Source organism: Phycodurus eques, chromosome 6 (genome assembly GCF_024500275.1).
Source record: "Phycodurus eques isolate BA_2022a chromosome 6, UOR_Pequ_1.1, whole genome shotgun sequence".
Lineage (NCBI taxonomy): Eukaryota > Metazoa > Chordata > Actinopteri > Syngnathiformes > Syngnathidae > Phycodurus > Phycodurus eques.
In genome coordinates this window covers 5,308,792-5,333,012 of record NC_084530.1, presented here as the reverse complement: position 1 = coordinate 5,333,012, position 24,221 = coordinate 5,308,792, and the positions used below count along the sequence as shown (strand labels likewise).

Genomic DNA, 24,221 nt, shown 5'->3' with positions numbered 1-24,221 from the left:
ATATATATATATATATACATACAGTGTATATATATATATATATATATATATATATATATATATATATATATATATATGCACATTCTGTTCATTCTTGTCCATGTACTATTTGTTATGATGAATAAACATGCTGAGCTTGTGTCCTAGTGCACATTGTGAATGTACAATTCTCAGAGGAAGAGAAAGTCAACGTAAACATAGCTGAGTGCTTTGTGGTTAAACGCAACCATCAGCCAGCCTATTCACTTTATTTGTAAGCTGAAAACAAAATATTTCATTGGGATGTTACAGAAGTAGGCCTACTCCGAGTGAAGAGCGTGTGCATCTTCAGGCAAAGTAAAATCAAGCACAACTGCATCGACAATCATTTGAAATACGTGAAACATGAAACAGACATTAATGGAAATGAAATGCACAGTGGCACATATTTTACCACATGTAAATAAAAATCAATGTATTAAAATATATAATAGCATATGTTGTATTGGGCAAAATATACTGTAGTACTACAGGACAGGTATTGTACAGCACACTATGTACAAATGCTGCCGCTGTGTGGCTAAAACGGGTACTGTGCGCGGACCACAAAATTAATTACTCCACTTGGGTGGACGTGATGATGTGTCAGGGTTAAGGCTTTGAATAAATATAGCAATATCCGAGCAAAGAGCTTTTGCACGTGTGAGCTTTGAAATTCCGCATGCAATTATCAGCTGTCAGCACACACACATTAGGAGTGCTGCTATGTCATTTTATTATAGTTGTTTTAAGTGCGTTATGGTTTAGCTGTGCAAACATTCGGGGATTATGACAATAATAACTGCACAAGGAAGGACCTCCCCGGAATCATCCACGTCACAAGTTTCACCTGAACTAAAATCAGCACAACATTTAAGGTTAACGAAAGGAGCAGGTTCAATCGACTGCCATTTGGGAACAAAAGGAATTTAACATGATCTCGAAATAAGGCAATGTCGGCGGCGATATGGACAAACGAGACAATGAAATTAAAAAGGAACACTTTCAAAGATCACCGTCATTTAAACACAATCTCAATTTCCAATACATCATTCTTTCTCGCTTAATACTACCTAAAAGCATATATATATATATATATATATATATATATATATATATATATATATATTAGTGCACATGTTAATTCGACCCAAACGTAAAATTTACATTGTCTTAAGGGATATGCGACCTTTCATTTCCTCATGTCAATTTTTAGTTGGAGTTAAATACCGTCATCCAAGATTGTATTTTGGCAACTTTGGTTACAAATCAATATTCATTTATCAAGGTCAGACAGCAGCATAAGGCAGGGACTCCAGTATTCACTCACTGGCTAATCGCACAATTTAGGGTGTGATTGTTGCACTGCTGCGAGATCTTTTCATGATGAGACGCACCTCAACGTCCGGGAGGCCGTCATGTTCAGTCCGGGCACACCCGTCGTCTGCAGCAGCCATGTGCAGGTCGAAGCGCAGCGACACAGACTTCTTTCGGAGTTTGGGATTCCCCCTGAAGAAAGAGCTCTCCCACTGCTTAATGACCTTGTCGATCTTTTCGGTCCTGGAAAAATAGCGATTATTCTTTTATTTCATGATCTGGGAGATGATGCACATGATTTCACGACTTCCTATTTTCTTCCAGAACATATGCTCAATACCTACGGGCTTTGTTCATGTGAATGTAAATGTATATTTGAGGACACGGTGTTCCACTGCTGTTCTCGCAGGATAGGTAGGGTACCGAGGCCTGCCGCTAATCACAAGTAATTGACGCTGGCCCGAAAAAGAGTTGTAATTGCCACATTTGCCACAATTACCACAAGATGGTGGCAAAGCACTACTTTGGTCGAATAACTCACTTCTATTACAGTACGCTGCCACCAAAATGTCAGAAAATTGTGCCAAGCCAATAGTTTCACTGCTTTGGCCCGAGCACAGAAACAGTGAACAGGAGAGTTTTTCAGCTAATAACGTATGATAGTTTTTTTTTTTTTGTTTTTTTTTTTGAAACGAATCTTTGAACACGTGAATGCGCCAATTGTGAATATGCCAGGAAACACTGTATTTCATTTAAAGAGGGATTCAAACCGTTACGAATGGATGAATTAGGCCCGTAGTCATTTATTCGTGAATTGAAGGTTGAGACGCAGGAACGAGACTGTAAAACAGCAAATAATGACTGTTGGGCTACAATTACGGTAAATTGAATTTGCAGTGCCTTTACCCTTATGTAATAGGTTGTAAGAGAGCTAACCTAAAGCCTGCCGCACACTGTGCAATGCGGTCAAACCTGATTGAACCGGACCGTGGCATAAAAATAACAGTTGCCGGCAGCGAGCCTGTATAGCCGTCTGATGCCGTAACGACAGTATATTGTACTTTGCTGATTCCTTTCATTTGAACGTACCCAGCGTGTACGTACCTCGCTGGGCACGTTTTGGTCACAAGCTTTTATGAATATAGTTAAGTATTGATCTAAAAGACAATATTTGATGCTTTATACAGTACACTCCAATTATTTGGTCTTAGGGTGGCACTTTCCTTCGCCTAAAACCTTGAAATGTATTTTTCCTGTGAGTGAAAGTGTATGTACCAGACCCTCCCAAACATACCAGCCATGTTATCTGATGTGAGCCTTTGCAACACAATGCCAGTGTCTTTAAATGACACCTCAGTCAAGCAAAACAGTCTGGAAGACAGACAGTGTTTCAATAATCTAAATATCATGAGATGCGTACATGTGGGAGATCATGTAAATTGTTGCGCACCGGTGTGTGTGTGTGTGTGTGTGTGTGTGGGGGGGGTAGTTTATGGCGCCTGAGGCATTTACAAAAAACAAAAAAACAAAAATTCCACTTGTCTGGTCTAACAACAACAGGTGCCACACCTCGAAGACATCACGCCAGGCGGGACTCTCGACATCAAACGAAAGTTATTAAAGGGAGGAGAAGTTCCCAAGCAGCCTCCTGATGAATCACCCATGGGAATCTCAAGCAGCAGACTACGTTTGTATGCCTCTTAAATTGCTCAGGCTGTATGACACAGGGTGGGGAGGACGTTGGTGATTGTTGCATTGTAGGCTGATGAGTTAATCAAAAGCACAGTTAATCAATGCTTGACATCTTACAATTTGAGGTGCTTTGACATCAATATGTTGGGAAAGCAGAAAACTACTGGTTTAATTAAAAACACCACCTGTTGTAATGAAGAAGAGCCTTCAAAGGAAAGCGTTGTCTTAGTATGAGGTGAAAATGAACCAGGTCCTAGCAGCAGCTTAACATTGGTACTTACTCAACAGTGCCGTGGCCCTCTGCACTCTCCTGCACTACGTCACCCTGGAGAATCTCCTGAGTCTTCACAGTGGAGATTGGTAAATGTTTATCTTCGTGTGGTTCTGTAAGAAGACTTGGGTGATGAACCATGTCTGGGCAGCGATCGCTGTGTACGTGTTACCTGTGAGTATCACAAGGCTCTGTGGCCGATGGGGTACGGCGCTTTCCTTTGGCTTGCTGTCTTTTTGTAGGAGGGAAGTTGTTTCAGGCAGAGGCTCTGATTTTGGTTCATCTGGGGTGATCGTGGGATCACAAAAGCTGTTCTCCACACCTTTTTCATTCGGTTCCAGCAAAGACGATCTCCAGAGCTGCAAACCCATCTGCCGCTCACTGTGGACCATGTACCTAAAGGAATGAAGCAATGCATAGATGAGGAATGGGCTGCGTCAAAAAGTTTTACTTCTTTATTTGCGTGTGCACCTCCAGCATGGGTGTGCAAACAAACACACACTTGGTGTGAACTGTCAACTGGCATTTAAGAACTCCTAGTATTGCAAAATACTTTTTCTCAGAACAAAGTCTGGCATTGAAACTGATTTTCTGCTCAGCGATGAAATAAAACCGCAATAGGCTTCTTCTCCTAGGTCACGGATGTCAAACTCAAGGATCCGACACGCCGCATCCTTTTCCCCTACTTTTTGGCCTGCCTTTGATGTGCCTTTTATTACGTGTATTTTCACAACCCTTTATTTATTGCACTTGGCGGTGCCTATCTGAGCATATGTTGCTTATCAGTCGCAAAATTACATGTAGCAACCCATCAAAGAGTAACATGTACAATAATAGTACACATTTGAGCATGGTTGCCCTCTTTGTTGGAAGTGTCACCTAAGGACTGTGACCCCGCCCAACTCCCTGCTTTTATAACAGATATTACAAAGCTTTTGCCTCCCACCATATTTGTTTTTAACATATAGTACCATATTTATATTTGATTGACATTATTGACCATGAATTATTCATTCATTCATTCCTCTTCCATTCCGCATATCCTCACTAGGGTCGCGGGCGTGCTGGAGCCTGCCCCAGCTATCTTCGGGCGAGAGGCGGGGTACACCGCAAACTGGTCGACAGCCAATCGCAGGGCACATACCAACAAACAACCATTCCCACTCACATTCACAGCTATGAGCAATTTAGAGTCTTCAATTAATTTCGAGTCTTCAGTTTGAACCCCGGTCCTCAGGACTGTGAGGCGGATGTGCTAACCAGTCGTCCACCGTTCCGCCGCATGAATTATGATTTAAAATGTAATTTGTTGTTAAAAAAAATATAATGTAATGAAGGAGAAACATGCACGTATAATAATATAATGTGATTTTCACACTCATAACATCCCTCTGAGGGAAATCACAACTACGATGTGGCCCACGATGAAAATGAGTTTGATAGCCCTTTCCAAGGTTGTCAAGCAAACAGCAAAATGTGACTGAGAACTGAGCTTGTCTTTAAGTGGTGACATCAATATCCAGAAGAGTTGAGAAAGGAACTTTATGATGTCATCATTTCCAAAAGACGACTGCAATGATCAAAGCAAGTCTAAAAAAGCCTGTATCTCAGATCACAAAGTACTGTGTTCTTGTACGACATTACCGTCCCTAAATCAACTCAACGTTGTATGCCGGGATTTCTGCACCCAGTAAAAGCTGTGAGTCCGAGACAACTCACTTCTCCTCTGTCAAGACACTTACTCTGCAGTATGTCTGAAACGCCTCGGTAAAACGATTACTTAAAAGCCACAAGAACAAGTGCTGTGATCATTATCGTTTTCTCTTAATTATTCTTGCAACGGCATGTCAGGGACATTATGAAATCAGACAACACCTTGCAAGATGATACAGGCTTTCTGATTTCTCGTGGTTTCTGTCTTTCTGTTAAGTTGTACAGACAACTTTTGAGTTTGCTACAGAATCAAACCTATTGTTAACTAAGAAGCCCTACGAAGAAAATGGAAAATACCCCAAGAAAACAGGTAATTGCAGGCAGCGACTATGAGCTCAGACAGGATATGAGGGCCTGTGTGACTCAAATTAAAAACATTGATGTGAGTCATGACCATGCTTGATCGCGCTTGTTGGCAGACTGAAACCAGTTACCCCTCCCTGGTTCCTACAGTCGTTAAAGCACCCTCTGGTGCCTCTCATCGCTCACCTGCCCTCTTCCCTTTCCAGCAGTCGTCTATAAGTGGAGATCTCTCGCTCCAGTCGTATCTTTGTGTTGAGCATCTGGCTGTGGCGCTGACGCTGTGTGGCGAGTCCATTCCTCACTTGTTCTAGTTCACCCTCCAGCCCAGTGATCACCTGGGAAAGTTCCTGCAGCTGGCTGGAGTACAGCTGCTGGGTATTCTGTAAGGAGTTCTCCAGGCCTTTTTCCTGGAGAACCAACAAAAGAAGCAAAGCAAATGCATGGTAATTTTGGATCTTCCAGTAGTATGACATTAAAGAGCCATCGAACGACCCTTTTTGTCTAAGGAATATACAGGGCCATGAAAAAGTATTGGCCCCTTTCTTAAATTCTTACACAGACATTCTCTTTCACACCTGCACAGTAGTACATCTGGTTCGATCTGGACTTTATTGTCTGGATTATCCTTCGCTGTTTTGAAGCCTGGTTTACTGGTTTGCGAAACCATCTGTCAGATGTTTTGCTCAGTTCGTATTCATTTGAAAAAAAAAACTATGGCCATTTCTCAGCAATATAGCACTCTTGTCCTCACTGAACTTTTTTATGGAATATGTTAATGTATTTATCTTCAATGGTTGGCCTTGGGAAGCAAATAGATGCAGTGTGCTAATATAAAATAGGTAGACTGCTGCTTACAGTAATCACTGGAAGTACCTGTGCAAGAAGGTGAAACATCAAGAGAAATGTGAGTCACAGCTCCATGGAAAAATAGAGGCCTAGTGAGCTAATGACATGCTGACCGGGTGGTTTGCGTACGATGATGACTGCGTCTTGTGATTAGTTTCATACGTGATCACATCTGCAAAGTTGCCATGCCATCTGCCATCTCAAGTAAGAGGACTGGCGTTATGGATGTTCGGGCTTCCTTACCAAAGCATGCAGTGTCTCAATTTCCACCTGAAGGGACTGCCACTGCTTCCGGGCCTCAGCTAACTCTGCCCGAGCCTCCCTCAGTGCATTGCTGCCAAGGCTAACCTGTGCCCATGCTGCTTTCTCCTGGGTCAGATGGAAATAAAGACGGTATAAAAGTGTTAAATGTCATGTCTGGTGTGGATTCTTGGAAATGATCCATACAAAAAATGAAAAAAGCAAAATGGGGACTAAGTCCAAATACCGGGCACAATTCCCACTGACGCAGAGTCAAAAGAAAAAAAAGGCCACAGGTTGTATGCGCTTGATTCTGTGAATTCTGTGTTGTGTGACCAGGCAGCAGTGCCGCCCTTTGAGTTTGCATTCAAACACAGTTGTGCCAGCTGTGTTGACACACTGTACAGCTGCTGGGCGTTCACACCCATCATCCTCACACCCTCTAAGATACAGTGAAACACACGTGACAATATTTACACACTCAAAAACAAAATAATACAGAATAATTATTAGCTGATGCCGATTCCAATATTTGGCTGAATAAAATAAAAAGATAACCAATTAATCAGCTGATTAATTTAAAAAATATATATTGAATAAAAAAATTATTTTTGGGTCACTTAATGCTTACAACAAAAAAGATATTACATAACAGGCAGAACATTTGACTGTTTTACAATACTTTATCATTTAGTAATTGTTTAACTTTAGAACAGAGAGAAAAATCTGCAAACATTGACCATTTTTTTTTTTTTTTAATAGATTTTTTAAATTCATGTTTGTTTGAATGTCATTATCTTTGTCTTATCGTGTAATGTGTAGAAAAGAATTGTCAAAAATCTGAAAAGAAACGTTTAATCGGAAGTTTAATCCAATCCTGAATCTATCAGGAGCGTGATTCTATTTCAGTGCTGTTTGTCAATGAAGTGATGGGAATATTTACCCTAATGGAAAAGCACAATCATACACCTCACATCAAAAAGGACTGTACGATTGATCATTTTTCAAAGCTATAGTGTGTGAGCACAAATTACCACATGGTAACTGGGAAATTATGCATGCCAATGAGCTTAATAGAATGTTAAGTAAAAATATGCCTCATGGACACTTGCACAAAGGTTCAGTAAATACCAACATGCATCATAGCAGCCAGAGACAGAGTGAGTCCTGAAACTCAAACCTATTGTATAACCATGTATTCATCTAACGAGGAGTAGCCTTGTGTCTGATGGCTACAGGCCAAAAGAACACAGAAGGAAAACCAAACGATGAGTGCAGGTACAGGAAGAGACGTGTACCTCGATGAGAGCTCCACTGTGTGTTGTTGTTGTTGTTGATGCTGCTGTAGCTCCAGCTTCAGATTCGCTTGGCCCGGTATAGCTGGGAAGTGAATATGAGCCTGCACTGAGGCGTCTCTCATTGTGGTTGGCAAGTCTGTTCAGGTTGCACTGAGCTCTGATTTGGTCGAGGAGTTTGGTGAGCTCCATCCCTCTTCCATCGTCTTCCTGTTTACCTGCCGCAGTGGTCGCTGCTAACAGAGCATCACATGAGGGGACTCGCTGCAACTGCAGAGCTCGGGCTACCTGCAAGCAGCCAACCAGAGGGGAGGGGGCATGGAGGGAGCAAGTGGGATGCAGCAGGAGAGATGGAAGTGGGAAATGAGAGATGGAAGGACACAGAGACAGTTAGCGAAAGATGCAATGACAGCTACTGTAAAGTACGTACTGTAACAAGACAGGGAGATAGGAGTGTGAGCGAAAGATTAGCTATGTATTGAAAAAGCATCGGAGTCTGGAATTCGGCATGCGGCAGTGTGTTATTACATTTGAGAAAGTACAACAGAAGAGAGTGACTCAGGTATTACTCAGGAGGGAAAGCAAAAGTATAATGACGATAAAGAAGAGGAGAGAGGAAGGATGAGGTCAGACAAAGACAAAATGAGCACCAGTGATTAAAAAGACCCTGTTGAATGGAATTGTATCAGTGCCCCTTAAGTGTATTTTTAGCTTGTTTGCTTGCTTGTTACTTTGAATCTTGGTTTTTTTCGACTTTCTTAATGAAGTACTTTGATAATTCCACGTGCCCTTCTTTGTATTTTTGTCTTTGAAAGTAAATAATTTTTTAAATTATTATTATGCCTGCTCCCCTGCATGTGGATCCTGTCATGATCTGTGCCCTGCAGTTCTTCTTTGGAGATTGGGTGGCACTTTGCGCCTTGTTTTTCCCACTCTCTCCAGCAATCATCTCCTCCTCGCCCGCGCACCTGATTTCAATCAGCACTCATCACGACCTGCATTTAAGTCTGCCAGATCCAGGTATCCACCGCCAGAGTATTCGCGCTCATCCGTGATACACGTGGCGACTCTCGAATTCCTACTCTTGAAAAGATTACTTTTGTAATTATCCTCTTGTGCTCTCCTCCGCCTCCAGTCTCCCGCTTCGCTGCCTGCTCCAACCACGCCGTCAAGCTCTTCCACCTGCTCACGTTCCCTCTTCCTGCATGCTCCTTGTTCCTATGGACCACCATCACACCTTGGAAATACAGACCCTGAGCTATCCCAAAATAAACCATTCTCAACTACTTCCTCCGCCTCCGTCAGCTTTTGGGTCCAGTCCAATACCGTACGATTACAAATCGTGACAGATCCACCATTTACCACCATCATCACTAATAATTGTCATTTAGTCCTGTTTGCATGTTGGTTATTCAGTTATTTAGCTAGTTAGTTAGTTAGCATGATTACATAAAAAAAACACACCACAAATTTATTTGAAACTTTGTGGGTGATCATACAAATTATACAAGTTTTTCCATGTTGGGCGTCAATGCCCATGCTCATGCATGAGAAAATCCTCTGCGAGCTATTCATTTTCTAGGCAGGGCTGGACAGCCACGAAGGGAAATTGTGCATGAAGGGAAAAGTGCCCAAAGTGAATGTGTTCTCACCTATACATCACCAAAAGGTAAATCTAATCATCTATTCTTCCCTGCTACAAGCTGCTCCACAAGTGTGTCGCCATTTGCTTTCAATGTAACTGTCAAACCCATGCCCGAGAATGCAAATTGTATGGCCTCATTTACATGCTACCACACACAATATCAATCCTGTCACATAAATTTGGGGAGTTGCTCATAGCATGGGGTAATAAATTATATAAAGTTTTGGTGATGTCTAAGAAAACGTTTGGCCCTGCCTCAATTTTGGCGCATTCCTGCCTGATTGTCTGCAGGGAGAAAATGAGTCATGCGTGCCCAACATGGAAACATTGTGTCATCAATGTAATACTGACTATAGTTCCTAACTGGCACAATAGAAATAAGCCGACAGTCTTTCCTTGGCAATGAAATAGAATCACCCTTAATATTCGATGGTGTGACTGGTGACATCAGCAAGGAAACTCTTTCTAGTCATAGTACGGTATTTAAGAATTACGTCATCCAAATACCTTTACAATGTAAAATGGTGTAATTTCTAAATGATGAATGCCTTATTTTTGTGAACCCTTTTGAATTAAAGCTGAGAAGTGTACACATCAAGCAAATTGTGACTGTTTTAGTTCATATCCATTGTGCTTGTGTATAAAGACAAAATCATAAAAAGTAGTTCTGGACCTAACGGTAACTCGATCAAGTTTTTGTTTAAACTTTAGACATACAGTATGTCGTAAACAATCCTGAACTAATTCATCATTTACATGTCGCATTAACATTTGAACCGTGTCTAAAGTACAGAACCAGTCAAAGGTCTGGAGATGGCTTCTCATTCAATAGCATAATAAAGTGTGTCCAAACTTTCAACTGGTATTTTAGGTCATATCTCAAACAATTTATAATCATTTATTGCTCATTGGCTATAACATTGTGTACACAATCTAAGATTCAAACTGAAAAGTCAGAATAAAAATTCAATACTAGAGCTGTATCAATAATCCTTCCTAAATAATCCTAATATTTGTATCATGGTTGTAATATGCAGTGGTGCATTATGAATGGGGTTGATAGATATGTAAACTTATTTTATTCAAGTTACATTAAAATATATTTAAAAAATATTCTCATAAAAATACTCTTAATCTTTTGATGACATTATTGGGCTTTATCCATCACCTAAAGCATAGGTGTCAAACTCCTGTAGCCGGGGGCCAGATGCGGCCCGCTACATTATTTTATGTGTCCCGCCAAAGCAAATCATGCTCGTCAACTTCCGTGATTTTTACTAAAATCTGTACCCAAATTCCAAATTGTCATAATAATAAACAATAATGTTGAGATATTGCATTTTTCTATGACCAAACCGTTCTTCTACAGTAACTTAAACAATACTTGAACAAACTATTATCCTTGTCTTCTGATTTCAAAAGTAGTTATCTCTCAATTTGTTGTGTAATGATAATAATATGATTTGATGATTAAACATTTATATGGTTTCACTGGGCGGCACGGTGGTCGACTGGTTAGAGCGTCAGCCTCACAGTTCTGAGGACCCGGGTTCAATCCCCGGCCCCGCCTGTGTGGAGTTTGCATGTTCTCCCCGTGCCTCCGTGGGTTTTCTCCGGGCTCTCCGGTTTCCTCCCACATCCCAAAAACATGCATGAATTGGAGACTCTAAATTGCCCGTAGGCATGACTGTGAGTGCGAATGGTTGTTTGTTCCTAAGTGCCCTGCGATTGGTTGGCAACCAGCTCAGGATGTACCCCGCCTCCTGTCCGATGACAGCTGGGATAGGCTCCAGCACTCCCGCGACCCTAGTGAGGAGAAGCGGCTCAGAAAATGGATGGATGATGGATGGTTTCACTGTTCTAACGGCCCTCTGAGGGAAATCATAACTACAATGCGGCCCGAGACAAAAATGAGTTTGACACCCCTGACCTAAAGCTTTACACTTACAAAGAAAATGAATATATACACCAAGATTTAAAAAAATCATACAGTATTACTAATGTACAGAAACGTAATGACCTCATACTCTTGGTTTATATCCTGAAGCTCTGTCATGGAGTGATCAATGTCTGCCTGCAGAATCATGCTGCTCTGCTCAGTCTTCTTCTTTGACTCCCTCAGCACAGCCACCTGTTGCTCCAGACGCATGGTGTTACGTTCTTCCGTGTCGCACCTGCAACATGTATGGAGAAGATTAATTACATGTTAATTATGTACAAATATTTGGAGAATGTGATATATAGGTTTCGATATAGAAATTATGGGATTACAGTATGTTTCATCATCTTCCATCCCATTCGTTGAAACATACAATAATATCCAAATATTTGTTGTTTGTTGTTCGAATAAGACATTTATATTCCTAACACGTTGTAAACCTTTATACAACGGTGCTCTTTAATGCAGCCCACCGAACACTTACATTAGCAAGAGTCCTGTAATATTTGTTGGATAAATGTAGCTTAAATTTGGTTGATTTTTTTTTTTTTGTAAAAGCTAGGTAGTGCGCTCGCTAGCCTCGCTAGCTAGCTAGCTAGATAGATGGATAGATGGATAGATAGATAGATAGATAGATAGATAGATAGATAGATAGATAGATAGATAGATAGATAGATAGATAGATAGATAGATAGATAGATAGATAGATAGATAGATAGATTTTTTTACAAGTCTCTTGAAAAATAGACACTGCAGAGGTTGGAAAAGTCGATAAATATTGTGAAAATCTCGCCAAGTTGGCATTAAATCCTGCTTGAGTTAAATTTGAAATGGGTATGCAGTATTTTGCTGTATTTTTGCACCAAAGGTTTTTGTTTAGTATAGTAATTAAATCAATTAAATAAACAAAATAACTCTTTGTTTATAGTTTCTGATGTCAACCAAAATCTCATGATGTAGTTGAAATTACATTAATTATTGTATGAGTACTTTACAGTGATTTATTGTATGGTATGTGGTAAATGTAGAATTAACAGGAATGTCTTACATTGTATACTCCTTTTCACTAATATTAGTTTATTCAAATATTGGAGTATACAAAATATTTGCAATAAAATCAACTGGAATGAACACTTGTTCCTAGCTTCAAAACAAATGACTGTACTACTAACAGACCAGACTGCATATATATATATTTTTTCTTTACAAAAGCTATTGACAATTCATTTGACATACATGAGGAGTTTGCATTACACTACCAATGTCACCTATTACACGTAATAGTGTAATTCATAAAAACAAAAAAATATTAAAAACAACCCCCTTCATGTAGATTGTTTGGTCATTCAAGTAAATTAATGAATAGAACCATAATACACTTGCAAATGAAAATCTCATAATGTATGAAATGTTTGAATGATTCATTATTATATTTATAATATACAGTATATAGTAAATATTCACCCATTGTGGTGTACGTGCACAAGCTGGCCCTGTAGTACATTTGTAGCACTTGCTATTATCCAAGTTGCCAGTCCCTGTTATAGTTGAAAGGCTAAAATATGGCAGAGAACTTTCAGGAAAAGTACAGGCACATAAAGCTGACCTGGCCTGGATGGCAGCAGCTCTGGACTTCATGCTTTCAGACTGCAATGCCAACTGGGCATTCTCCAACAGTAGTTTGCCAACCTGGCAAAGCAAAAAAACAAATGCAATAACAACCCCAATGCAGTATTGCATCCATCCATCCATCCATCTCAACCTCCCAGCTTGTTTCTTTGCCATTGGGCTCTGAAAATACTTGCACGAGGAATGAACATTTGAGCTAGCGGTGGGCGGATAGATCCAAATATCAATACTATTGATACCAAGTCATTATAAGTATCGGCTCGATACTAGCGTGTAAATATTGATACAGTAGTTTCAGTTTCGTTCTTGAATGGGTTAATTCGGTTTCATCAAACAGGCAATGCCAGACTCGCTTTTTCTGTCTCAGCGTCAACTCTTGTGTTTCGATACGGTGCCGACACATGACTTAGTAGAGCAAAGCAAACAAGCAAGCAAGCAAACGACCGGCTCAGGTACGCCAGCCACCAGCAATTAATTTTCACAGTGAAATTGTCCATTTGTTACCTTAGCCAACTCATCCATCCATCCATCCATTTTCTGAGCCGATTCTCCTCACTAGGGTCGCGGGCGGGCTGGAGCCTATCCCAGCTATCATCGGGTAGGAGGCGGGGTACACCCTGAACTGGTTGCCAGCCAATCGCAGGGCACAAACAAACAAACAAACAAACAAACAAACAACCATTCGCACTCACAGTCACACCTATGGGCAATTTAGAGTCTTCAATTAATGCATGTTTTTGGGATGTGGGAGGAAACCGGAGTGCCCGGAGAAAACCCACACAGGCAGGGCCGGGGATTGAACGCGGGTCCTCAGAAGTGTGAGGCTGATGCTCTAACCAGTCGTCCACCGTGCCGCCCTAGTTTGTTTGTATACACTTGATATAAATACACGATCAAATTAATTACCTTCGGTGCATGCCTAGATGAAGGTAGGAATATTTGTACATGGGTTTTTGTTTTGACATTCGACTTGCACTGGGGCCAAGTCGGGCAATGTCCTACCAGACATTGTCCATCAGATCACACTGGTGTAAAAGAAAAAACTTGCAGTGTGGCAGCTAGCACTCGCTTTGAGCATTACTGCCATGTATATGACTGGAGTGGAACAGTATTGTCCCACACGTCAATATTTATTCTATTTTTACTAACTAGTCAAACGCACATGGTTAGTTTGCCAGTCTTCTTGGTGCCATTCCAGTTATCTTTGTGATTTCATTTTCTTTTAATAAAGCGCTTGTGTTAGATCACATTGGATGCAATGAAAACAGTAAATCCATTATTAACATTGTTGCCCTTGAATTTAGTCGCTGCTTGTGCAGAAAGCGTACTAAACATTTCCTACTTATTCTAAAATAAGAAAGAAAAAAAGGAAAGAAACATAAAACAGCCAAATATGAAAAACCTGTCCTCAACTTCGTCACAAAAATCAACTGTCAATATGAAACTCTTCCACATTTTAGCATGACTACAGACAAGACAAGACAAGACAAGACACACCCATGTTCAAGGAAAGCCAAATGCAGTACAACAAGAAATATGCAAAACATTTATAGGATTTAGAGTACAAAGCACTCATTAAGTGTGGGTTTCAATACATTCAATCCTCAGGAGCCTTTGTAAGCTCCTGTGAGATTAATAGATCAAAAACTGCTTAATGTCTTATCAGATGATTAGGATAAATGAAAGTGCTCCAAATAAAACCAAAAATGAAAAAATCTGATGCATTTACACAAGAGGCACAAACAAGGAGCAAGTAGTTACATTTGTTGTGCCTGCATCTACACTGGTAACTGGTGTTATATTTACGTTGATATTATGGATTCCCAATGTATTCATTGGGGTTCAAACACTAGTACAATATACTTTTTATGAACTATATGTACCACTTTAAATGAAATATAATTAAACATTTGAGTGCCCAAAGGTTTCCTATTGGCTAGCACTCAAAATTTTCCATAACATTCGGAGCATTCCAACAACTTTATGGTCAGAGAAGAGGAGTTATTTGAATTTCTAGATAGCAAACAGCCTCCTGTTTATCACACACTTGATTAATTATTAAATCGTCTTACCTGAGCACGGAGTTCTTTCACAGCTACTTCCTGTTTGGACCAGTCCTGAGAGCAAGAGGTGTTTCTCATGCCTCTTTCAGTTATCTGGGCTTCCAGCTGTTGGTTGGTCTCCTGGAGCCTGTTCACCTGCTCCAGGAAGCCCTTCAAACGGGTGTTCAGTCCCCACGTGATCTGATTGGAGTTCTGCAGCAAGTCCATGGTGAACTTAGAAGAAACTGACAAATATAGTCAAAGGCCAGACATTTCTGGTCACTGCCATTGTTTTTCATCTTAGAAGAAACACAGCACACATACTTACTTGATCCCCGGAGATGTTATAATTGTGCACCCGCAGGTATGGCTAAAAGTCACGCTTGTTTTAGGGCACGCTTTCAGAGGCGTGAACTAAGTAAATGTTTACCCAGTGATACTCACGTGAGGTAACGTGGCCTCCCAAGCATAAAGGACAATAATTGTAGTAAAAATGAAAGGAACAAAATTCTCCCAGTCTGTTTTATCCGATCACAAGAATCAAAAGAACCTCTCCTCACGGCTCAGCACATTCCTCTCCAGAAAACTGGTCAATATGTTCTTCCTCCCACTGTGTGTGAGGTCATCATCAGTTGGCCACTGAGACTCAGCAGGTGGACTGTGATCAGCCCGCCCGAAGAACCTGTGATGTGCTGTTCTGTAGTCTCGATGGTCAACTCCAGCAGGGACCCCCTGCTGTCACAAACACACAGAAAAATAGGTGAGGGGAGAGCAGTGGGGGGGTCAAACACAGCTCTTACATCACGACCAGCATGGGGCCCTTTGTCCACTCTGATCCAGGATTACTTTCCTGCTTTCAAACACGCTGCAACACAATGTTCAGGGAGACCCAATGTCATGACATGTAGGGGGGGTCAGTGAAACTCTGGATTTGCGTGTTGTTTATATACAGGGCGGCACACTGCTCTCACATAAGTAATACACAATTTTTTTTCAAAACAGACTATTGCTTAATGACATACTATTTTGAGAGAGCACCTTGGGTCTGACTGTCTAGGGCAAAGTTTTTGACACTCTTATTTCTGAGTTAAAATGTCTGTGTTTGGTACTGCAAATACATGCTCCACAGATTCATCCAGCAATATGATTTCATTCTTCTCATAACAATGAAAATGCATTGTGTTGTCACGTCTAAAAAATACAAAGCTGGACAAAAGAAGCCACTTGGCCATTACATCTCCAGGAATTGAAATTGGTGGAAATGTTTTACTCCAAACTGAAAAAGTGTCTTTATGGGTCTTGCCTTGTGTACTGGGGCACAGTCAATATTTTAGTGAATTCAGGGTTCTTTTTGACCAATCCTTGATTTACTCTTATTATTTAATTAGGAGGTGTGTCTCAATACACTGCCTATAACACATGTTTGGTCAAGCCAGTTACAATTATTAAATCGTTTAAAGACACACTCCCTCAGCCAAATCCAAACAAATTGATACAAAACTGCCTACATGGACAACAATAACCAAACAATTAAAAAAAGACTCATAACCAGCAAAAATGAAATACACTTCCACCGACAGGTAACCAGACTGTTTAAATATTTATACTGTAGTCATATTTCATACTGTGAGTTTGGTTTGTGTGTACACAAAATATGACAACAGGTGGCGGTCAGGAATTTTGCCAGTGTTGGTTGTGTGGTCATGAACAATAATAATGTGCAAAATTTATGGACAATCCATAAAATGCAAGTGATAAAATCTTTCAATTGATGCCCTCTCACAATGCTAAAGCAACACAGTACACGATAAAATAAAACAAGCTCCTGTGCTCACATGTAGGAACAATGTAGTAAATGCACAAGGAGAGCACAAAGCATAAGTTTCTGCTTGCACAAAAGGCGGTGGTGCTGCTAGAAAAGTGTTTCTCAACCAGTGTGCCGGGGCACATTAATGTTCTGTGAGCACTCTTCAGGTGTGCCGCGGGAAATTATAAAATTGGACGTAATTGCTCAAAAAATTATTCATTTAAAAGAAATAATGTATCTTTGTTCATCTACATTATTCATGCCAGTGAGGCATAGTGACAGACAAAACAAATAACTGCTATTGTATTAGATGGCAGGAAGTACATACAGTCATTTATGTATCCACTTTTTGTGACATTTTTGTTTGTTGGTGTGCCGTGACATTTTTCAATTGTAAAATATGTGCCTTGGCTCCATAAAGGTTGGAAATCACTGTGCTAGAAGCTTGAAGCCCAAGCAGACAAAAAAACCTCCACCATGGAGCAGTGCTGGAACACTGGGAAATTGTTCATCACGAGTTACTACTTATTGGTTGTAGAGTACCCTGACCTCCTATATATAGTTTATTTTATTAACTATTCCACAATTTTATGTTTATAAATATTTTTCATTCCACTTTTATTTTAGGTTTGAGTGATTGATCATTATTGTCTACCTTTTTACCTCTTCACGTTAAACTCTTTTCACATTTGACAACAAAAAATAGAAATAAAAATAATATATATATATATATATATATATATATATATATATATCCAATGTTTGGATGATTTAGGATTTAAGATTTTTTTGAAAATGTTTGTAAATTGTGGCTAATTTGCATGTGATGATCGGCCTGTTGATTTATTGTTGACAGAAGGCATTATTGTTCATTGTTGATCTCAGTGCATAGCCCCATTTCTTCCATTTCACAGATGAACTGAGTAGTACTGTGACGAGGTAATGAAATGCACAAGCACCTGAGGGCACGTAGCCACACATCATTTAAGCAAGTTTAAGCAAAGGCATATTTTTCTGTTCTGTTCTTTTAAATTCATTCATTCCTGTTCCTGTGCACACAGTTAGTCAAAACCTAGACTCGCTGTGCAAGCATGTTCTCCAATCAGCAGCTGCTGCCAAATCTCCAAAAGCCAGCGAGAAGGAGACTCTGTTCTCATTCAGTGTGCAGTTCCTCCAAGGAGGTTTGTAAAATGTCACACTAGTTAGTTAGTTAAACCCCAATAGCTCTTTAGAGAATGTAGGTCACTCGTCAATTTTCTCCAGCTGATTCTGCCCTGGGTAGGGATGGAAATTGAAAGCCGGTTCTGAGAACTAGTTCCCAGTAATTCGATTCCAAGCAATCATTTGTTTGCTTGGGGCAAAAAAAGTATTGAGTCAGCCACAAATTGTGCAAGTTCTCCCCCTTAAAAAGATGAGAGAGGCCTGTAATTTTCATCATAGGTATACCTCACCTATGAGAGACAAACTGCAAAAAAATAAATAAATAAATAAATACAAATAAAATCCAGAAAATCATCCATCCATTTACTGAGCCGCTTCTCCTCACTAGGGTCGCGGGCGTGCTGGAGACTATCCCAGCTGTCATCGGACAGGAGGCGGAGTACACCCTGAACTGGTTGCCAGCCAAATGCAGGGCACATACAAACAAACAACCATTTGCACTCACATTCACACCTACGGGCAATTTAGAGTGTCCAATTCATGCATGTTTTTGGGATGTGGGAGGAAACCGGAGTGCCCGGAGAAAACCCACGCAGGCACGGGGAGAACATGCAAACTCCACACAGGTGGGGCCGGGTATTGAACCCGGGTCCTCAGAACTGTGAGGCTGACGCTCTAACCAGTCGTCCACCGTGCCGCCTCTAGAAAATCACATTGTCTGAATTTTAAAGAATTTCTTAGCAAATTATGGTGGAAAATATGAATTTGGTCAATAACAAAAGTTCATCTCAATACTTTGTTATCTACCCTTTGTTGGCAATGACAGAGGTCAAACGTTTTCTGTAAATCTTCACAAGGTCTTCACACACTGTTGCTGGTATTTTGGCCCGTTCCTCCATGCAGATCTCCTCTAGAGCAGTGATGTTTTAGGGCTGTTGTTGGGCAACACAGACTTTTAACTCCCTCCAAAGATTTTCAATGGGGTTGATATCTGGAGACTGGCTAGGCCACTCCAGGACCTTGAAATGCTTCTTATGAAGCCACTGCTTCTTTGCCCGGGCTGTGTGTTTGGGATCATTGTCATGCTGAAAGACCCAGCCACGTTTCATCTTCAATGCCCTCGCTGATGGAAGGAGGTTTTCACTCAAAATCTCATGATACATGGCCCCATTCATTCTTTCCTTTACACGGATCAGTTGTCCTGGTCCCTTTGCAGAAAAACAGCCCCAAAGCATGATGTTTCCACTCCCACACTTCACAGTAGGTATGGTGTTAATTGGATGCAACTCAGCATTCTTTCTCCTCCAAACATGACAAGTTGAGTTTTTATCAAAAAGTTCTATTTTGGTTTCATCTGACCTTATGAGATTCCCCCAAACCTCTTCTGAATCATCCAAATGCTCTCTATCAAACTTCAGATGGGCCTGGACATGTACTGTCTTAAGCAGGGGGACAGGTCTGCAGGATTTGAGTCCCTGGCGGCGTAGTGTGTTACTGATGGTAGCCTTTGTTACTTTGGTCCCAGCTCTCTCCAGGTCATTCACTAGGTCCCCCTGTGTGGTTCTGGGATTTTTGCTCACCGTTCTTGTGATCATTTTGACCTCACAGGGTGAGAGCGTGGAGCCCCAGATTGAGGGAGATTATCAGTGGTCTTGTATGTCTTCCATTTTCTAAGAATTGCCCCCACAGTTGAATTCTTCACATCAAGCTGCTTACCTATTGCTGATTCAGTCTTCTCAGCCTGGTGCAGGTCTACAATTTTGCTTCTGGTGTCCTTTGACAGCTTTTTGGTCTTGGCCATAGTGGAGTATGGAGTGTGACTGTTTGAGGTTGTGGACAGGTGTCTTTTATACTGATAATGAGTTCAAACAGGTGCCATTAATACAGGTATCGAGTGGAGGACAGAGGAGCCTCTTAAAGAAGAAGTTACAGCTCTGTGAGAGCCAGAAATCTTTCTTGTTTGTAGGTGACCAAATACTTATATTCCACCATAATTTGCTCATAAATTCTTTAACGAATTAAGAAAGAAAGATTACCATATTCCAATAGGAAACATTAAGTATTTAGGTATTAATATTTTGCCAAAACTCACAGAGCTAACAAATATAAATTACACACCACTTCTGGAAAAAATCTCAGCTGATTTAAGACACTGGAATAATTTAAGACCACATTTAAATGGTTAAAAACCATCAAATGGTTGCACCACAATGAGGAGTATGATTCTTGGCTAGAATTGGAACAATTCGACTGCAACAACATTAAACTCCCAAAACTCCCATTTATTTCCACAAGTCTAAAAGTCTTGGTTCAAGAACCCAATAATCGTATCCACTTTAACGGCTTGGTGGGAAAGTTTAGAATCTACAGGATCTCAATTAGCTCCCAGTATGCTCTCCCCAATCTGTCATAATCCAGATTTCGGAATTAATAATATACCCCATCATTTTAGTACATGGGAAAAACATGGAATTGACCACCTACAACAACTATTGAACAAGAAAGTTTTTAGGACATGTGATGAACTGTTTCAAGAATTCCAAATAACAGGCGGAAACTTTCTTCCCTTTAGGGGTCACCACAGCGCGTCATCCTTTTCCATGTAAACCTATCTTGTGCATCCTTCGGACCGGCCTACAGTTTGCACTGGCTTTGTGCCCCCCATAGGGCTACATTTGGAAACTTTCTTCAATACAATAAATTAAAAGCAGCAATGAAAAAAGAATACCAACACTCCAGAGTACCCTCGAACTGCCGGAGTTTTTCAAGCAAATAGTGAAGCTTTTCCCGCAAAGTAAAAGAAATCTCTCAAAAGTTTATGAAATAATTTAATGCACTAAATCAGTGAACTTACCAATCACCAAATGGGAAGAAGACCTTTCCATGTTCGCTGATCGTAGCTACTGGATACAGATTTGTAACAATACGTTTAGAATGACAAAAAACACAAATCAACATCTTATACGATATAAAGTGGTCCATAGAACACACTTTACTCAGGCCACTATGGATAAAAGGGGCTTTTCTCCAGCTAATGTAATACTCCAGACACCTATTTTCATGCTATATGGCAATGCACACAGATTCAATGCTTTTGGTCTTCAGTTACACAAAATATCTATAATATTTTGAATTTGAGGATTACAGTTTCCCCAAGATTGTGCACACTTGGCGATTTAAGCACCTCGACCTCCCTATTAAATATTCACATACTCATTATCATTATCGTTACTCGTCGCGTTAGCTACCGCTAAGAAAACAATTCTATTAAACTGGAAAAACAAACAAGTTATTAACATCAATCAGTGGCTAAATCTCATCATAGAATATATTGCGTGAGAAAAAATATCAGCAGAACAAAAAAAATCATCCATCCATCCATTTTCTGAGCCGCTTCTCCTCACTAGGGTCGCGGGCATGACTATCATCGGGCAGGAGGCGGGGTACACCCTGAACTGGTTGCCAGCCAATCGCAGGGCACATAGAAACAAACAACCATCCGCACTCACATTCACACCTATGGGCAATTTAGAGTCTCCAATTCATGCATGTTTTTGGGATGTGGGAGGACACCGGAGTGCCCGGAGAAAACCCACGCAGGCACGGGGAGAACATGCAAACTCCACACAGGTGGGGCCGGGGATTGAACCCGGGTCCTCAGAACTGTGAGGCTGACGCTTTAACCAGTCGTCCACCGTGCCGCACAAAAATAAATAAATAAATAAATAAAAATAAAAAATAAATAAATTACATATATATGTAGAAAGCTGGTCACCTTTACTCGACATGCTAAATCTAGCATTTTGGCTGGGGGGGATGGCATTGGGTCTCTGCGGCCTCCAGCGGGTGGTCAGTTGTCGGGGCGCCTCGGTGGGGCCGGCGCTGGGTCCTTTGGTGTGGGACATGTCCCGTCCACCGGGCTACTCTCGGGTGGACCCCTGGGCCCGATCCCGCCCCTCGATTGATTGGGTGGGTTCCTCAGCCTGCGCAGTGCAGGCACAGCAATTACAGGACACTTCTGTCAGTCTTTGTGCATGCAAAACGCTGTCAATTCACTTCCATGTGTTCGCAGGCACATACCCCTGGGACTTTTTCGCTAGGTGTCGGGCCACTCACTTATTGCGACAAATAACTCATGATTATGCAGATTGCTTGTGTATCCCCTCACGCCTACCCTCGTCCTATAAACTTTTATAATTTAGATAGCCAATGCCACCACACTTCAGTTGTACAGCCGGGTTCACGACCCTTGTCCTGCATGCTTCTTCTCCTGTCCTTGTCCTGTTCTATCTTGTCGTGTCCTTCCCTCACAGAATTTAGCACTGCAGACCCATGCAACACTCATATCTAATGTTTCATTCTTGTAGATATGTAAGGATTCACTTTTCTCATCCTGTTTACAATTAGTGCTTTGTCTTTTGTCTTCATTTCTCTCTCCCCTCTAGAAACTTTGTTCTGTTCGACTGATCGATTCTGAGTCTCAATAAATAAATAAATTAATCAATTATAATACTAAGAAACCACAGCGGAAGCTTAATAAGTCCACTGTGACAGAGTAAAACTGTTGCGGCATAAAAGGGATACAGATCCCACTTTCTGCTTGAAGGAACAGCCGAACAGGACAAAAAATACATTAAAAAATAAATTAAATAAATAAAAATCAGACTGTGATTTTCTCGATTTTTTTTTTCTCATTTTGTCGCTCATCGGTGAGGTATACCTATGATGAAAATTACTGGCCTCTCTCATCTTTTTATGTGGGAAAACTTGGACAATTGGTGGCAGTTGGCAGTGGCAATGTTCCCATCAAAGGCAATGCTTGGACATTGAAAATAAGTCAGAACTTGCTCATTGCTCAACTGATTCAAGTAAGGTTTACTACTTTAGTCAAGGTCAAAGCATGTGCTATTAATACAGAACGTTTAAATAAAAAAAGTCCCCAAAAATATTTTTTCCTGTAAAAGGTTATTCCCAGTTCTCTTTTTGTAATAGGAGGAAGTTGAAACTGGAATTTCCAGCATGCCGAGCGGCCTTGTGTAAATAGTTGCTTAGAATGGCATTTTTATTGTTTGTGTAAGATACTAAATATACCCTAGTAGTAGTAGTTGTAGTAGACATTACATGCGTTCATCTAACCCTTTTATTTTTTTACTGTTCACTTATTGTTGGTATATTTCACAAAGCACTGTCAGTGATGGTCATCAGGTCAGTCAACTGTATAAATTGTTGGCGAGAACCCTTATTTCTGCATTCCTTTAAGGCTCTTCTTCGCCACACAAGCTTTAGTGCTTGAAACCTGTCCTCATGTTTCCAGTACCATATGCGCCCATGCCTGGAGAGCTGGTGCAGGGATGACGTGCCAAAGAAGTGCCTGTTGTGTTTTGCTGGTTAATTGTGAGCAGAGTTCTACATACTGAGTCTGTGCAGTGTACATGTGCTCCAAGAGTTTGTGAGGTTTTTGTGTGAGAAGAGTGACTTTAGATGCCACACTAACATTGTATAAACAATGAATGGTTTCCATCACCTGTAAATACTGGAGCACGGATGTAAAAAAACATCGAAAACTGGTTGTGGTCAAAGATATTTTAAATTGCCCTTTTCACTCGATAATTGTTTAGTTATAATTTAATTTATCTTTTATCCATTTAATTGTTGTTCTATATAAAATGTGTTTTATAAATACATTGACACGAGAAATGTTGTCCATATCACACAATACTATGCAGAAACATCTTTTGTATAATCATATCGTATAATTATATATTGAAAATGACATCAATGATGTCATATATCATTTGTTTTATTTGATTCCTCACCCAATGAGAATCGATAAGAAAATCAATAAAGTGTCTGTTCGATAGAGCAGTATTGATAATGTAATCGGAATCACCTAATTTCTTATCAATTCCCCTAGTCCTGGGTGATCTTTGCCACCTCCTTCCAAAATGTTCACGCTTCTTTTAACTCTACCTTGACTGGCCTCCTCCAGCTGTGCTTTGATCGTCCCAGCTTCGTTTTACCCCGGTGTTTGCAGGATAAGACCTTCCTGGTCATGTTGGAAGGAAGTTTGATCGGTGTTTCAATTTGTTCTTGTTTGGTAATTTTCCACAAGTTTTCATTTCTTATTGGTGCCACCCCCACCCCCATGAATTTGTTGGCCATCCCACTCACCAGTCATATTCTTCTATATTCTTCTTCTAGAATGTCTTTGTCACTGCCTCCATCCTTCCCCATGATGCTTCCCGTGTATGCAAATGTTTTGACCTCTTTAAATATCGCTCCTTCCAGCTGTATTTGTGATCA

The 24,221-nt window shown here is 40.6% G+C and overlaps 1 protein-coding gene across 4 annotated transcripts; it reads right to left on the bottom strand.

Moving 5' to 3' along the window:
• Positions 1 to 111: 111 nt before the first annotated feature.
• krt222 (keratin 222) lies at positions 112 to 23,968 on the bottom strand. Of its 4 annotated transcripts, none has more exons than XM_061680699.1 (11): positions 23,889 to 23,968; positions 14,981 to 15,682; positions 12,886 to 12,968; positions 11,361 to 11,514; positions 7,699 to 7,983; positions 6,404 to 6,529; positions 5,501 to 5,721; positions 3,621 to 3,694; positions 3,471 to 3,530; positions 3,309 to 3,411; positions 112 to 1,578 (listed from the first exon to the last, which is right to left on the bottom strand). In XM_061680699.1, exons 2-11 carry the CDS (start codon positions 15,176 to 15,178, stop codon positions 1,365 to 1,367), a joined length of 1,518 nt encoding a protein of 505 aa, XP_061536683.1. In that variant the 5' UTR covers positions 15,179 to 15,682; positions 23,889 to 23,968; the 3' UTR covers positions 112 to 1,364. The 4 variants fall into 4 exon arrangements, with proteins under 4 accessions (XP_061536683.1, XP_061536682.1, XP_061536684.1 ...); XM_061680698.1 differs by having other exon boundaries at positions 3,471 to 3,694; positions 14,981 to 15,195; positions 15,395 to 15,682; XM_061680700.1 differs by lacking the exon at positions 6,404 to 6,529 and having other exon boundaries at positions 3,471 to 3,694.
• Positions 23,969 to 24,221: the final 253 nt, after the last annotated feature.

Coding starts and splice junctions, on each gene's coding strand:
- krt222 (XM_061680698.1), bottom strand. CDS start 15,178: ATGGACTTGCTGCAGAACTCCAATCAGATCACGTGGGGACTGAACACC. Junction 11,515..12,885: donor GCTGCTGCCATCCAGGCCAG/GTCAGCTTTATG, acceptor TACATGTTGCAG/GTGCGACACGGAAGAACGTA. Junction 1,579..3,308: donor GAGGGCCACGGCACTGTTGA/GTAAGTACCAAT, acceptor CTATTTTTCCAG/GACCGAAAAGATCGACAAGG.